This window comes from Sus scrofa, chromosome 15 (genome assembly GCF_000003025.6).
Source record: "Sus scrofa isolate TJ Tabasco breed Duroc chromosome 15, Sscrofa11.1, whole genome shotgun sequence".
Lineage (NCBI taxonomy): Eukaryota > Metazoa > Chordata > Mammalia > Artiodactyla > Suidae > Sus > Sus scrofa.
Window position 1 is genome coordinate 54397987 of NC_010457.5, and position 16177 is coordinate 54414163.

The following is a 16177-nucleotide window of genomic DNA, read 5'->3' on the forward strand; positions in this document are numbered from 1 at the left end:
TAAAATTCTCTGCCTCGTCACACAGGAAAAATCATGTTCGTATCTTTTCCAACTCTAATAGAAAAAAATGAAATAGCTGCAAATTGTGATCTAGAACTCAAGTAAGTCTCCTGGGTTGATGCTTGAGGTTCATTTCTTGCAAGTTTGTTTGCTGGTTTGAGTTAAATATTGTTAAAATCTGTCCTTTTTTATTTTTTCTCTAGGTGAATGTCGGATGTGTACCCAAAAAGGTAGAATTTTTATTTTTCCTTCCTTCCACATTCCTCTGACATATTTGATAAATCATGATCAGTAGGATGTATATCAGAAAAAGATGCCAGTTAAAATCTAGCTGCAAAAAATAACTGAGAAACCTACTAAAAGTGGTTTAAACAATAAGATAGTTTTTGTGTTTTTATTTTTCCTTTTTTTCCTTCATTTTTAGGGCCGTACCCTGTAGCATATGAGGTTCCTGGGCTAGGGGTTGAATCGGAGCTGTAGCTGCTGGCCTACGCCACAGCCATAGCAACTCCAGAGCTGAGCCACATCTGCGACCTGCATTGCAGCTCACAACAACACCAGATCCATAACCCACTGAGCAAGGCCAGGGATTGAACCCGCATCCTCATGGATACTAGTCAGGTTCTTAACCCACTGAACCACAGCAGGAACTCCATTATTTGTGTTTTTATTTTATTTTTTATTTATTTTTTGCTTTTTAGGGCTAAACCCGTGGCATATGGAAGTTCCCAGGCTGAGGCTAAGGGTCAGATTGGAGCTACAGCTGCTCACGGCACAGCCAGATCCCCAGCCCACTAATCGAGGCCAGGGATCAAACCTGTATCCTCATGGATACTAGTCAGATTGATTTTCCCTGTGCCACAACAGGAACTCCCTATTTGTGTTTTTAAATAAGAGGCTCAGAGGAAACAAACAAAATGCCTAGAGATAGGCAGCTTCTGAGATGGGCTTAGAACCTAAGGGTATCTGAAAGAACCCTGGCTTCTCTCCTTCGGGTATCCTGGACAATAACCCCACCCCCACCCCCAACCCGCACCCTGCCTTATGGGCCACAAGATGGCTTGTGGAGCCCCAGGCAGGATGTTCTCACTTAGCACTGTCCCTGCAGATTGATTCAGATTCTCCTGGCCAGGAGTCAGCTGCCCTTGCAGGGGACACTGAGCAAGTGAGTGGCATTTTCAGCTAGCAAGAGGGGGAGGGAGGGGCTGCTGGAGAGAGAACCACAGAAATATTAGCTCCTGGATATTAATTGCATCATACATACAAGGGACATTCATCTTGGCCATTGGCCTTAGGGTTAAGTTCTCCTAGTGACAGAATTCCTGCAAGGACATAGTGGGGAGGCAACCAGGAATGGAATGTAGTGTCTGGCCTCAAACTTCTGATGGTCTAGAAGGACCCAAGACCAACAAAGTATCTATAGTCATGGCATAAAAGAAAAGCACTTTCCATCTGCACAGGATAACTTTTTCTCTACTGGGAGATCCAGCCAGGATCTGTTGCATCACTCAGGAGTGATCAGACTATTAAATTGATTACCTGGTATCACAAGGGATTGTGTTACAAAGCGATACATTAATTTATTAGAGTGAAGTTTTATCTGGGCCTAGTAATTAGGACTGGTCATCTGCATAGGGTAGCTTGTTTTCAGTAGAGAGATCCCAGCTGGAAATCCAAATCATTGAATAGAATCTTCCCAGGTATTTCCATTCAGTTTTGTAGCCTCATGGATTCTCTTGGTTACCGTAGTAATTAATTTTCGGCCCTAATATCTATGGTGTAGGTCACATTGAATGAGCTCATCTTTTTACAAATGTGGGCAGCATTTGTTTCCACAGCTACCTCTTGCTTATACTTGCAAGTAATTTTACTCCTAATATGAATGTACTTTCAAAACATGTTATAATCCCAAATTTACAACCTTTTGTTATTGAGATTACATTTTAAATTGGCAGCTCTTTGGTGTGATGTAAGCAAATATCCTAATCGCATCAGTGACACACCTGAGTTTAAGAACTTTTATTTTTTTTTTTTGAGTCAAAAAAAATTCTCTAGTGTGTGTGTATGTTTTTTTTTGGTCTTAGGAAACTTTTTTCCTGTGAGACATTTTTCTTCAATTATTTTCTTTCCTTTTAGTTCTGGATTTTGGAATCTCTTCTACTCGTAATCATACAATTATGAATTTATGAAATATATAAATTAGAACGTGGTTTTAAGTTGCTTAAACCAATCATGGTAGTCAATCTGGTATTGATCAGAGCTGCCTCATTATTTTAAACTACCTTTTGAGCTAATACTGCATAGTTCCCTGACTTTGTAATGTTTTGTTCCTATATATCTTGTTTCATTTACTTCTTCTGTTTTGATCACTTGTGATAGATATTTACCTGATATTTTTATATGGTTCTAATGATTTCAGAATGCTTTTGCATTCTTGAAAATCAGTTAGTAATTGTGTCTTGTGGGTTTTTTTGTTTTTTGTTTTTTTTTTAAATTGTCCTTGCCCGAAGCTTGTGGAAGTTCACAGGCTGGGAATTGAACCTACACATTAGTGACCCAGCAGCTGCAGTAACAGTACCAGATCCTTAACCCGTTGAGCCACAAGAGAACTCCTTGCCTCTTGTTTTGTAGAACAATCCCGAAGCCTAGAGTGGAGCCCTCTCAACAGGGGTAGAGTGGAGCAGCCGTAGGGAAGGAACTAGATGGCTGAGTCTGATGCCACGCTTATTAGGTCTGAGCCTAAAGCCTAATGCAGTTCACATAGAGACACCCTCCCCAGGGGATGTTTGATGCCATAGCATCGTACACCATACGAATTGGAAGTAAATAAGTAGGGTACCTCAGGATGATATGAGGTATAGTGTTTCTCTTTTTAGGGCTGCCCCCTTGGCATATGGAAGTTCCCAGGCTAGGGGTCAAATTGTAGCTGTAGCTGCCAGCCTACACCACAGCAAGATGGGCTCTGAGCTGCATCTGTAACTTACACCACAGTTCACGGCAAAGCTAGATCCTTAACCCACTGAGCAAGGCCAGGGATTGAACCCGAATCCTCGTGGATACTGGTTGGGTTCGTTACTGCTGCACCATCATGGGAACTCCAAGTTGTTTCTTAAATAACATAATTTATTTGTGCTATTGATAAATCTTTCATTTGTGTTATTTAAAATAAAGAATCTAGCAGATAAAAAAAGGCTAATTCTATAAGAAAGTTACCTTGACAAAAAGAAAAAAAGAATCCAGCAGAATCAGTCATCAGTTTAGTCATCCTTAGGCATAAAGGGTGAAAAGTGCAAAGAAGGAATCAAAAGCTTGTCAGAAATGGAGTCTCAGGAGTTCCTGCTCTGGGAGCGGTTAAGGATCCAGCATTATCAGTGCTGTGGCAAGGGAATTTCTGGCTTGGGAATTTCTACATGCCTTGGGCGTGGTCAAAATGAAAAAAGAAAAAAAAAAAAAGGAGTCTTGGGCACATCTGAGAAAAAAAATAGTAATTTGTCTGTCATCTAGAGTTCTGGATGCCAGTTTCAGTTATCATGATGATCTGTTGGCATAAAAAGCCTTTACACAGTGTAGATTACATTCCACAGGAGATGCATCCAGCCTTTGAGTTCCAGATATCTGATTACAGGAGTTCCCATTGTGGTGCAGTGGAAATGAATCCGACTAGGAACCATGAGATGGCGGATTCGATCCCTGATCTTGTTCAGTGTGTTAAGGATTTGGCGTTGCCATGAGCTGTGGTATAGGCCAGCAGCTGACTGGACCCCTAGCCTGGGAACCTCCATATGCTGTGGGTGCAGGCCTAAAAAGAAAAAAAAAAGTTCTCAGATATCTGATTACATGTATCTTTAGAGGGACTTGTTTGTAGTTACTGAATACAATAAGAGGAATCTATTCTTTTTTTTTTCTTTTTAAGGCGGCATCCATGGCATTTCGAAGTTCCCAGGCTAGGGGTCGAGTTGGAGCTGCAGCTGCTAGCCTACGCCACAGCCATAGCAACGCCAGGTCTTAACCCACTGGTCAAGGCCAGAGATTGAACCTGCATCCTCATGGATACTAGTTGGGTTCATTACTGCTGAAGCAAACAGGAACGCAAGTAATCCATTCTCTTAAAGTTTCCAGTCCTCAACTTGATCTAATAGCTTCTTTCTAAATCACTTTAAAGTTGCAGATGCAGGACTTCCTGCTGTGGCGCAATAGGATCAATGGCATCTCTGCAGCACCAGGATGCATGTTCATCCATGGCACAGTGGGTTAAGATCCAGTATTGCCATAGAGGAGATGTAGGTCACAACTACAGCTTGGATCTGATCCCTGGCCTGGGAACTCCGTATGCTGCAGGCAACCCAAACAGGAAAAATAAATAGCTAAAGTTACAAATGTAATTCCTTTTCCCTGAACTAAGCACAAAAGGCAAGATTTAAAGGAATCTGAAGCAATACTACATTTTAATGGAAGAACTGTGAGGCATATGATACTCTGCTTTTATGGAGCTTGTAAACTAGGGAATTCAAAAGTAGAAATAATTTCCTCCAACATTTCAGAAGCCTCACCATAAAATCTATTTGATCATATTTCTGAATTTTCTCTTCTAAAATGTTTAGTTTTTGGAGTTCCTGTTGTGGCTCAGCGGTTAACGAATCTGACTAGTATCCATGAGGATGCAGGTTTGATCCCTGGCCTTGCTCACTGGGTTAAGGATCCGGCATTGCCATGGCTCGGATCCTGTGTTGCTGTGGCTGTGGCCAGCAGCTACTGCTCTGATTCAACCCCTGGCCTGGGAACCTCCACATGCTGTGGCTACAGCCCTAAAAAGCCAAAAAAAAAAAAAAAAAAAGTTTTGTTTGTAATTTAAAGGTCAGTGTTTTTATCTGCTATTGTATACTTACCATTTTGTAGAAAAAAAATTATTTTCTCATGGGACTCATGCACTACTTTTTGGGGTACTTTTTTTTTTTTTAATAGGTGATGTGGAACACAGCTGTCCACTCTGAGTTTATGCATGATCATGTTGACTATGGCTTTCAGAGTTGTGAGAGTAAATTCAATTGGCGGTAAGTGTTAATCTTGAGAGGGTTCTATTTACCATGTAAATAGTTTTCTTAATGAAATGAACTGTAAACTTTTAGAGGATGTATTATTAATGGTAAAATATATACAACATAAACTTTTGGAGGTAATGGATGTTTATGGCACTGATTTTAGTGATGGTTTCACAGGTGTATACTTACCTCTAAACTCATTAGATTGTATACATTAAATATGTACACCTTTTTTTTTTTTCTTTTTTGGCCACACCTGAGGCGTATGGAAGTTCCTGGGCCAGGTATTGAATCTGAGTAATAGCTGTGAACCGTATCGCAGCTGTGGCAATGCTGATCTTTAACTCTCTAGACACATTGGGAACTCCTGTATATCTTTTTGTGTATTAATCATACCTCAATAAAGTAGTTTTAAAATACACACGCAGGAGTTCCCGTCGTGGCTCAGTAGTTAATGAATCCGACTAGGAACCATGAGGTTGTGGGTTCGGTCCCTGGCCTTGCTCAGGGGGTTAAGGATCCGGCGTTGCCATGAGCTGTGGTGCAGGTCACAGACGCAGCTCGGATCCCATGTTGTTGTGGCTCTGGTGTCGGCCGGCGGCTACAGCTCCAATTCGACCCCTAGCCTGGGAATCTCCATATGCCGTGGGAGCGGCTCAAGAGAAGGCAAAAAGACAAAAAACAAAAACAAAAACAAAATACACACGCACATATGCAGGTGCCCATTGTGGCTCAGTGGTAACAAGCCCAACTAGTATCCATGACAATGGGGGTTCGATCCCTGGCCTTGCTGAGTAGGTTAAAGGATCTGGCATTGCTGTGAGCTATGGTGTAGATCACAGAAAAAAAAAATGCACACACACCCACCAAAAAGGTCCATTTTAGCCTTTTTTTTTTTTTTCCCGGGCTGCACCTGTGGTATATAAAAGTTCCCAGGCTAGTGGTTGAATTGGGCTACAACTGCCAGCCTACGCCACAACTGCAGCAATGCCAGATCTGAGCTGCATCTGTATATTTTGAAGCTGCCAATTCAATGGCATTAAGAATATTCATAGCATTGTGCAACCATCACTGTGTCCATTTCCAGAATTTTTCCACCTTCCTGAACAGAATTGATGTACCTGTTAAAGTCTTTCCTCCCTCAACTCCTAATATCTCTATTTGACTTTCTGTCTCTGAATTTTCCTATTCTAGCTACTTTATACAACATTTGTTCTTTTATGCCTGGCTTATTTAACTTTGTATAACATTTTCAGAATTCATCCATGCTGTGACATAAGTCAGAATTTCATTCCTTTTTAAGGTGGAGTAGTATTTCCTAATATTTATATATCACATTTCATTTGTTCATCCTTCAGTGGACCTCTGGGTTTTTTGCATCTTTTGTCTGTTGTGAATAATGATGTTATGAATATTGGTCTAAAGTGCTATTTACAATTCTTTTGAATCTATACCTAGAAGTGGAATTGCTGGTTCATATGGCAGTTTATGTTTTGATTATTTTTTTCTTTTTTTGGCCAATCCACAGCATATAGAGTTCTCAGGCAAGGGATCAGATCTGAGTCACAGTCAAGACCTAAGCCACAGCTGTGGCAATGCTGGATCCTTAACCCACTGTGCCGGGCCGGGGGTGGAACCTGTGTCCCAGCACTTCCAAGACCCAATCTCATTGTGCCACAGTGGAAACTCTGGCAATTTATGTTTAACCCTTTTTTGGAAGCTTTTATAACTTTAATTTTTTTTTTTTTTTTGTCTTTTCAGGGCTGTACCCACGGCATATGGAGGTTCCCAGGCTAGGGGTCTAATTGGAGCTGTAGCCTCTGGCGTAAGCCACAGCCACAATGCAGGATCCGAGCCACGTCTGCAACCTACACCACAGCTCACGGCAACACCGGATCCTTAATCCACTGAACGAGGCCAGGGATCAAACCCACAACCTCATGGTTTCTAGTTGGATTCATTTCACTGCACCACAATGGGAACTCCTACCTTTAATTTTTTTAATGAGGAATAGTTGATGTACAATATTATATGTTTCAGATGTACAGCCTAGTGATTCATACTCTTTAAAGGTTGTACTTCATTTATAGCCATTATAAAACATTGGCTATATTCCCTGTGCTGCACAATATGTCCTTGCAGCTTATCTGTTTTATGTATAATAGTTTGTACCTTTTAATCTCCTATATTTAACTTTTTTTTTTTTTTTTTTTGCTTTTTAGGGCAGCACCTGTGGCCTGTGGAAGTTCCCAGGCTAGGGGTCGAATTGGAGCTGCAGTGTCGGCATACACCACAGCAACACTGAATCCGAGTCTCATCTGTGACCTACACCGTGACTCATGGCAGCATTAAATACTTAACCCACTGAGCGAGGCCAGGGATCTTCATGGATACTAGTTGGGTTTGTCACCACTGCACCACAATGGGGATCCCTTAACTTTTTCTTTTTTGTCTGTGCCCATAGCATGGGAAGGTTCCTGGGCCAGGGATCAAACCTTCTCTACAGCAGACAACATCAGATTCTTAATGCACTGAGCCACTAGGGAGCTCCAGCCTATGTTTGAACTTTTTAAGGAATTGCCATAAACTTTCTGAAGCCATCAAATTAAAAAAAAAAAACTCAGCAAGTTTATTCATTTATTCAGCAGCTAATAAGTGTCCATCACATACTTGGCACTGTGGCAAAACACCTCTCCTTGTGTTCTCTGCAGAAAGAAAGTTATGTCCCGTACATGCCAACTGAACATTCTCCATGCAATAGAATAAGGATTTTCTACATACGGGAAAGCAGACGAACCCAGGGGAAGGGGTGCCTGCTTTACAGACATTCACTCCTGGGGCTCTCAGTGACAGTCTGATTCTCCACTGAATGATGTTCAGGGACAGAGGCCCTAGTTACATCTGAAAGAGGAGACCCCTGGCCCTCAGCCGTGACTCTGGTTTCCTTGCAGGGTTATAAAGGAAAAGCGCGATGCCTACGTGAGCCGACTGAACACCATCTATCAAAATAATCTGACCAAGGTGAGTGTGCAGGGTTTCGAATTTGGAGAAGGAGCTGTTCTCTGCTGGAGAGCCAAGTCTGGTGGACTGAAACACAGCCTTTATTTCTTTCTTGTTTCTTTTACTTCTTTTGTGATTAGTGGTTTTGATATTGATGTGGCAGAGCCCAAATTTAATTCCATAGGCCAATCTAGTTTCTAGTTCCACAGAGAGTGGGCACTATGTGCCAAAGTCGGTGTACCAGGTCTCACCTGATGCCAGCCTGCACCTGTATGGTCCTCCACTTAGTTCCAGAAATCACAATGTGTCAGTTGATGGATTTAAACCAGACCATAATCTGGCTGGAAACCTACCATTGCTCATCTGATGCTTGGCTAGATTGCTCAGGACACCATGTCATGGTTCAGAAGGCTGTTTTTGTGGATAAAGTTTGATTAAGAAAATTGGGCAAAGGTGTGTTTGCCTTTAGCAAACATGTTGTTCTTTGCTATCTGAGACTTTTTCCCCTTCCAACGGGACTGTGCTGGGGACACTGACAAATTGTGTGCCATCCGACTATCCCTTTTCTTGCCAGCTTGCCTCCCCTGACTCTTCATTTGTCATTGTGGTCTCACGTGGTTGTTTCTAAGATTTCAGCATAGCCTAGGTTATGTTAGATCTGTATATTTGGGGTGATATTGGGGATACTATAATCTCATTAGCAGCATGTTTAAAACCACTTTTTAGGAGTTCCCTTCCTGGCTAAGTGGTTAATGAACCCAGCTAGGATCCATGAGGATGAGGGTTTGATCCCTGGCCTTGATCAGTGGGTTAAGTATCAGGCATTGCTGTGGCTGTGGAATAGGTCAGCAGCTGCAGCTCTGATTCAACCCCTAGCCTGGGAACTTCCATATGCTGCACATTCGGCCCTAAAAAGCAAAACAAAAACAAAAAACACTTTTTAGGGTAAGTTACTTCTGCAGATGGCTAATATGTATATGGACATACAGAACTTCCTGGGCCAGGGATCAAAACCACACCACAGCAGCAACCCAAGCTGCTGCAGTGACAACGCTGGATCTTTAACTTGCTGCATCACAAAGAACTCTGAACCTCATGTATTTTTATATTGATTTCTGTCATTCATTAGGTTTATTTTATTTTTTTATTTTAACCTCCAATTCAAAGGGAAAATATTTTGGGTTCTTAGGACCCCTATGTACTGAGTTCAAGAGATTTTAAAGCTGGGGTTCCTGTTGTGGCTCAGCAGGTTAAGAACTGGACATAGTCCCTGTGAGGATGCGGGTTCAATCCCTGGCTTCGCTCAGTGGGTTAAGGATCTGGTTTTGCCACAAGCTGTGGTGTAGTCGCAGATATGGCCTGAATCCTGAATTGCTGTGGCTGTGGCATAGGCTAGTAGCTATAGCTCCCATTTGGCCCCTAGCCTGGGAACTTGCATATGCAGTAGGTATGGCCATAAAAAGAAAAAAAAAAAAAAAGATTTTAAAGCTGCTAGGCATGAACACGAGATGCCATTTGCTGTGCTAAAACACCTAAGTCAAAAAAATTTTTTTAGTAGCGCTGGCTTAAAATACTTTTTGCCAAAGAGATAGGAAAATTACTAAGGAAATAGCATTTTTAAAAAAAAATACTGACAAACCTTGGTGTATTGTAGAATTTACTCTGACCTTATGGGAAGAGTCACTTATACTTGATCCAGAAATTCAGAATAGGAAACTTTCTGTCAAAATCCTAGGAAATGAAAATAAAAATTTCATCAGTTCTTTCCCCAGATGATTACCTATGTTATTGCCACTTGACTCATTTCCTTTTTTATCTGGAAACCCGTAGGAAATCATTACCTCCTGAAAAAGGTTTTTCAGAAGCCTCATGGCTTTTGGCATGGATTTTTTTTTTTTTTTTTTGGCCGTGCTCATGGCATGCAAACATTCCCTGGCCAGGGATCGAACCCATGCCACAGCAGTGACCTGAGCCACAGCAGTTGCAACACCAGATCCTTAACCCCTAGGCCACCAGGGAACTCCTTGGCATCAATCTCAAGTCAACATGATTAATCAGGGCATCTGCAGAACAGGCCTGGAGGGCTGATTAAAAAGGAAGAAATGGCTCAATTCAGAACCAGGCGTGTCCCAAAATGTTAAAACATTCCATTCTGTAATGGTGCCTACAGGGTTCCACAGTCTTTGAGACACCTGCATTTGTGTGCTGGTGCAGGTCTGGTAGCTGACAGGAGCTTTCCAGCGATCCTGACACTGAAGCCCAGGCACAGAGGCTGCCAGTAAGAGCAGATCACATCTGAGTTCTCACACCTCTAGCTGAGAACTTCATAGTAGGTAATTTTCTAGTATTCTTCCCCTTTTGGTTAAGAAAACAGAAGCATTGCATTTTCTTCCCTTGGTCAGAGTTTTTCTCTTTTGCCTCCACTCCCGACATCTTCATCCTTTTGTTTTTCTCAGACTTCTTTCTGCCAGATACATCATTCTTCAGTGTGTTTCCTTTTAAATGAGGGAGGCTTTCTCCTTCAACTCATGGGGATAAAGATGGAATCTTCTTCCTTGTGAGAGTGACTTGCATCTATATCTCTTTAACCTCTGGGTTTGGGCCCCAAAGAGCACCTTTATTTCTTCTTACTCTACGCTTCCAGCATCAAAGGACAACCTCCTTACCTAAGTATCAGTTAACAATCACAAGTTCTGCAGAGACTGGAACCTCAGAAAGTTGTCCTGGCATCAGCAAACCAAAAATCATAGTCCTCGATAGAGACATGGAAAGATCTGAGAAGTCACAGCAAGTTTTATTTTGTTTGTTTGTTTTGCTTTTTAGGGCCACACTGGAGGCATATGGACATTTTCAGGCTAGGGGTCTAAATGGAGCTACAGCTTCCAGCCTACATTGCAGCCACAGCAACTCGGGATCTGAACTGCGTCTGTGATCTACACCACAGCTCATGGCAACGCCGGATCCTTAACCCACTGAGTGAGGCCAGGGATCGAACCCACAATCTTATAGTTTCTAATTGGATTCATTTCTGCTGCACCACGACGGGAGCTCCTTTGTTTTGTTTTTGATCTTAAGATCAGGCTTATGTTGGAGTTCCCATCCTGGCTCAGCAGTAACAAACCTGACTGGTATCCATGAGGACACAGGTTCAATCCCTGGCCTTGCTCAGTGGGTTAAAGATCCGGCCTTGCTGTGGCTGTGGCTGTGGCATAGGCTGGCAGCTACAGTTCTGATTCCACCCCTAGCCTGGCAACTTCCATGTGCTTTGGGTGCAGCTCTAAAAAGGCAAAAAAAAAAAAACCCAAGAACAGGCTTATGTTTAGGGGGAGGGTGTTGGGAGAGGGATGGAGTGGGAGGTTGGAGTTAGCAGATGTAAGCTATTACACATGGAGGGGATAAACAGCAAAAGCCTATTGCATAGCTCTTGCATATATATAACTGAATCACTTAGCTGTACAGAAATTAACACATTAATCAACTACAATAAAAATTTGGACGTCTGGCTCTGACTCAAAGGATAGGCAGCGTCTCTGCAGCACTGGAACACAGGTTCAGTCCCTGGCCCAGCAGAGTGGGTTAAGGATTTAGCACTGCTGTAGCTGTGTCATAAGCTGAAACTGGGTCTTGGACCTGATCCCTGGCCCAGGAACTCCAAAAAAGAAAAAAAAAATTAACGATTTACACCCAAGCATTTAAAATCATCTCTCATCTGGAGTTCTCATTGTGGCACAGTGGAAATGAATCCAACTAGGAACCATGAGGTTATGGTTTCGATCCCTGGTCTCACTCAGTGGGTTATGGATCTAGCCTTGCCGTGAGCTGTGGTGTAGGTCACAGATGCGGCTCGGATCTGCTGGGGCTGGGGCATAGGCAGGCAGCTGAAGCTCTGATTTGACCACTCTCCTGGGAACCTCCATATGCCTCAGGTATGGCCCTAAAAAAAAGCAAAACAATAAAAATAAAAAAAAACTCTAATATGGAAAGAAAACAGAAGACATTTTGAAATCTAATATTATTTAACTGTTATATTTACTGAAATATATGGATATTAATTATACAAAGAGGTTAATTTCCAAAAATGTAACAGTTATACCATGCCATACTCACTATTGATATGAACAACATGGATTTCATCTTAAAAGACTTAATTTGGGAGTTCCCGTTGTGGCTCAGTGGTTAATGAATCCAACTAGGGACCATGAGGTTGCAGGTTCGTTCCCTGGCCTCACTTAGTGGGTTAAGGATCTGGCTTTGCCGTGAGCTGTGGTGTAGGTTGCAGACGTGGCTCGGATCCTGCATTTCTGTGGCTGTGGCATAGGCCAGTGGCTGCAGCACCGATTTGACCCCTAGCCTGGAAACCTCCATATGCTGCTGGTGTGGCCCTAAAAAGACAAAAAAAAGAAAAAAGACAATTTGATTATTTTGTAAATTTTCCCATTTTAAGGGGATTTCCTCCTGATCCTGATTCTAACTCTTCCCTCCTCTTCTTTGGTATGCCCCTAACTTCCTCTCCCAGAACTGCAAGCAAAAAAATAAATGAATAAAAATTTAAATTTTTAATTTTTTGTCTTTTTAGGGCTGCACCCATAGCACATGGAGGTTCCCAGGCTAGGGGTCGTATTGGAGCTGCCGCTGCTGGCCTACACCATAGCCCCAGCAACACTGGATCTAAGCCATGTCTGTGACCTACACCACAGCTCATGGCAATTCCAAATCCTTAACCCACTAATCGAGGCCAGGGATTGAACCTGTGTCCTCATGGAGGCTAGTCAGATTTGTTTCCACTGAGCCATGATGGGAACTCCCAAAATTTAAATTATTAATTAAAAACAAAAAACAAGCTAACGTTGCCATGCTCCCTCCTCCAGTCCCACATAGAAATCATCCACGGCCATGCAGCATTCACGAGCGACCCCCAGCCTACAGTAGAGGTCAACGGGAAGAAGTACACAGCTCCTCACATCCTGATTGCCACAGGCGGCGTACCCTCGGTCCCCCCGGAGAGCCAGATCCCTGGTGAGTCTTGCAAAGGCAGACCCTTGTTAGGAACAGAAGGAATCCACCATTGTTTCCAGCTTTACAAGCCTTGCCAGGGGATTTGCCCTCTACCAGTTCTTTGTCTTGGACACTTAGTTGAAGGTCTCTGCAGACCTAAAGGTATTTTGCTTAAGCAGTGCCTGCTGATGGGGCAGAGGAAAGTATATTGTCCAGTTCCAGGTGCAGACATAACTGCAGGTGACACAAGGAGAAAATCAGCAAAGACAAAAAATAAGAATAAAGAATAAAGGAGTTCCCGTCATGGCTCAGTGGTTAACGAATCTGACTAGGAACCATGAGGTTGCGGGTTTGATCCCTGGCCTTGCTCAATGGGTTAAGGATCCAGTGTTGCTGTGAGCTGTGGTGTAGGTCGCAGACGTGGCTCGGATCCCGTGTTGCTGTGGCTCTGGTGTAGGCCGGTGGCTACAGCTCCGATTAGACCCCTAGCCTGGGAACCTCCATATGCCGCAAGTGTGGCCTTAGAAAAGACAAAAAAAAAAAAAAAAAAAAGAATGAGCAGAAGCCACACCATTCCCTTCTCAGCACAGTGGAGATTACTTCCAGTGTCACTTCATCAGGTGGGTCATTATGTATAAGATATGTGAGGCATCTATTTACTGTTTGTTTAAAGGAGACACTTCTTGGAGTTCCCAGCATAGCACAGTGGTATAAGAATCTGACTGCAGCAGCTCAGATCACTACAGAGGCACAGATTCAATCCCTGGCCAGATGCAGTGGGTTAAAGGATCTGGCATTGCCACAGCTGTGGGTCGGATTCAGTCTTATGCTGAGGGTGCCATCATAAAGTAAATAAAATAAAATGAAAAATAAAGTACTTTTAAAAATAATAAATCAGAGACATCTTGTAGATATAACTTCATCAGCTAATTAAACCTTCTTTATATGCATAATTTTCTCTCATATAAAGAATTAGAACATTAAAGCAGAGTTCTCGTCGTGGCTCAGCGGTAACAAACCCAACTAGTATCCGTGGGGACACAGGTTTGATCCCCAGCCCCACTCAGTGGGTTAAGGATCTGGTGTTGCCATGAGCTGGGGTGTAGACACAGACGCAGCTTGGATCTGGTGTTTCTGTGGCTGATCATAAAGCAGTAATGAGTCTGAAACAGTCATGTCTGCCTTTGTATTGCATATGTGGGGATGAATCACAATCTACCACCTTGTTCTCAGGCAGGAAATATTGTCCATATCTTTTTCCTCAACTGGCTTTTAAGATCTTTGTGGATGGCAATCACATTTTATATATCTTTTATTTTCTCGATGGATTGGTTTCTTAAATCCACGACAAACCTGAATTTATACGGAAAAATATGTGTATTTATTTATGAATTTTTTTCTTTCTAGAAGAGAAGAGCCTTAAAATTTCACCAGCTTTTATTTATTTATGTATTTATTTATATTTTTGTCTTTTTAGGGCTGCGTCCGGGGTGTATGGAGGTTCCCAGGCTAGGGGTCCAATCAGAGCTGTAGCTGCTGGCCTACACCATAGCCACAGCAACGCTGGATCTGAGCCATGTCTGTGACCCACACCACAGTTCACGGCAATGCCAGATCCTTAATCCACTGAGCAAGGCCAGGGATGGAACCTACAGCGTCATGGTTCCTAGTCGGATTTGTTTTTGCTGCGCCACCACAGGAACTCCTGTAAGAGAACACCTGTAAACTGCTGAGAGACATCTGACAGTGACTTACAGAGGAGAAAGTCCAGTTAGAAAGTTGTTGCAGGAGTTCCATTGTGGCTCAGTGTGTTAGAAATCCATAGTATCCATAAGGATTCAGGTTCTATCCCTGGCCTCACTCAGTGGGTTAAGGATCTGGTGTTGCCAGAAGGTGTGGCAGAGGTGGAAGATGTGGCTCAGATCTGGCGTTGCTGTGGCTATGGTGTAGGTGTGTAGCTGCAACTTAGATTTGACCCCTAGCCTTGCAACTTCCATTTTGTGGCCCTAAAAAAAGAAAAAAAGAAAGAAAAAAAAGGAAGTTGTTACAGTAGAATGTATAGGAGATGATGATAAGTTCTTAAGTGCAGTGTAAGCATCTGAAATGTGTTGGAAAAACTCAGTTCAGCTCTACAGACAGGAACTGAGCCATTGCTATGTGCTGGGTGCTAGGAGAAGAGAACAGACATAAGAGACACAGAAGGGAGAGTCAGTTACTGTATTTCACTGATTCCAAGACACCTTTTTTAAAAAGATATTCAACATTTCTGAAGTCAGGATGTGTCCGTAACGGTGCGTTCAGTTTGATGAAATGCAATGGTTTTTGTAACTGATGAGATGGGGTTGTTGATAGAAGGAACCATGGACTGACAACTCAAAGACTTAGAATTCTTGGTAGAAGGTAGTCTTTTCAGCTGAAGCGGTAAACCTGAGAGAGGGATGTGGTTTGGGAGAAAAGGTTCAATTCAGAGTTCTCTGGTGGCACAGCGGGTTAAGGATTTGAAATTGTCCCTGCAGTGGCTCGGGTTGCTGCTGTGGCAACGGTTTGGTCCCTGGCCGGGGGAACTTCCATATGCTGTGAGCCAAAAAAATACATTAAGGTTCAACTCTAAATATCCTGAGTTTGAAGCAGAGTAGGATTGTGTAGCAGGACAGTTAGAAATATGAAACTAGAACCTGGGGAGGTCAGAACTGGAACTGTGTGTTTGGAAGCCTCCCATGATGAAGGGAGAGTTGGATGAAACCTTTGAAGGAAAATAGCAAAGAGAATCAATGGTGAGGGCAGAGGTTCCCACCTCCTTTTGAGGGTGGGAGCGTGAAGCAGAGCCAGCAAGGAGTCTCACTATGAGAGCTGAGATCTTAGTTACTCAGAGAAATTTAACTGTTATTTAGTTGTCACTGCTCTTATTTCTAGGGAGGAAATAAAAATATTGACTCAGGGAAGATTTGATTGTCAGCTTCCCAAGTGGAGACTTTTCTAAAACTTGTCAGAAATGAGAGCTGAGAGAGTTCCTGTTGTGGCTCAGTGATATCAAATCCAAATAGTATCCATGAGGATTTGGGTTCGATCCCTGGCCTCTCTCAGTGGGTTAAGGATCCGGCATTGCCATGAGCTTCGGTGCAGGCCAGGAGCCACAGCTGTGA

General features: G+C 42.8%; 1 protein-coding gene across 1 annotated transcript in view; it reads left to right on the forward strand.

Annotated features, from left to right (window-relative positions):
* Window positions 1-16177, forward strand: part of GSR (glutathione-disulfide reductase) — a 51426-nt gene that overhangs the window by 15423 nt on the left and 19826 nt on the right. The window contains exons 2-5 of the mRNA XM_003483635.4: window positions 204-230; window positions 4963-5051; window positions 7991-8060; window positions 12908-13055. Coding sequence (XP_003483683.2) covers window positions 204-230; window positions 4963-5051; window positions 7991-8060; window positions 12908-13055 — 334 coding nt within the window. The remainder of the gene's footprint in view (window positions 1-203; window positions 231-4962; window positions 5052-7990; window positions 8061-12907; window positions 13056-16177) is intronic.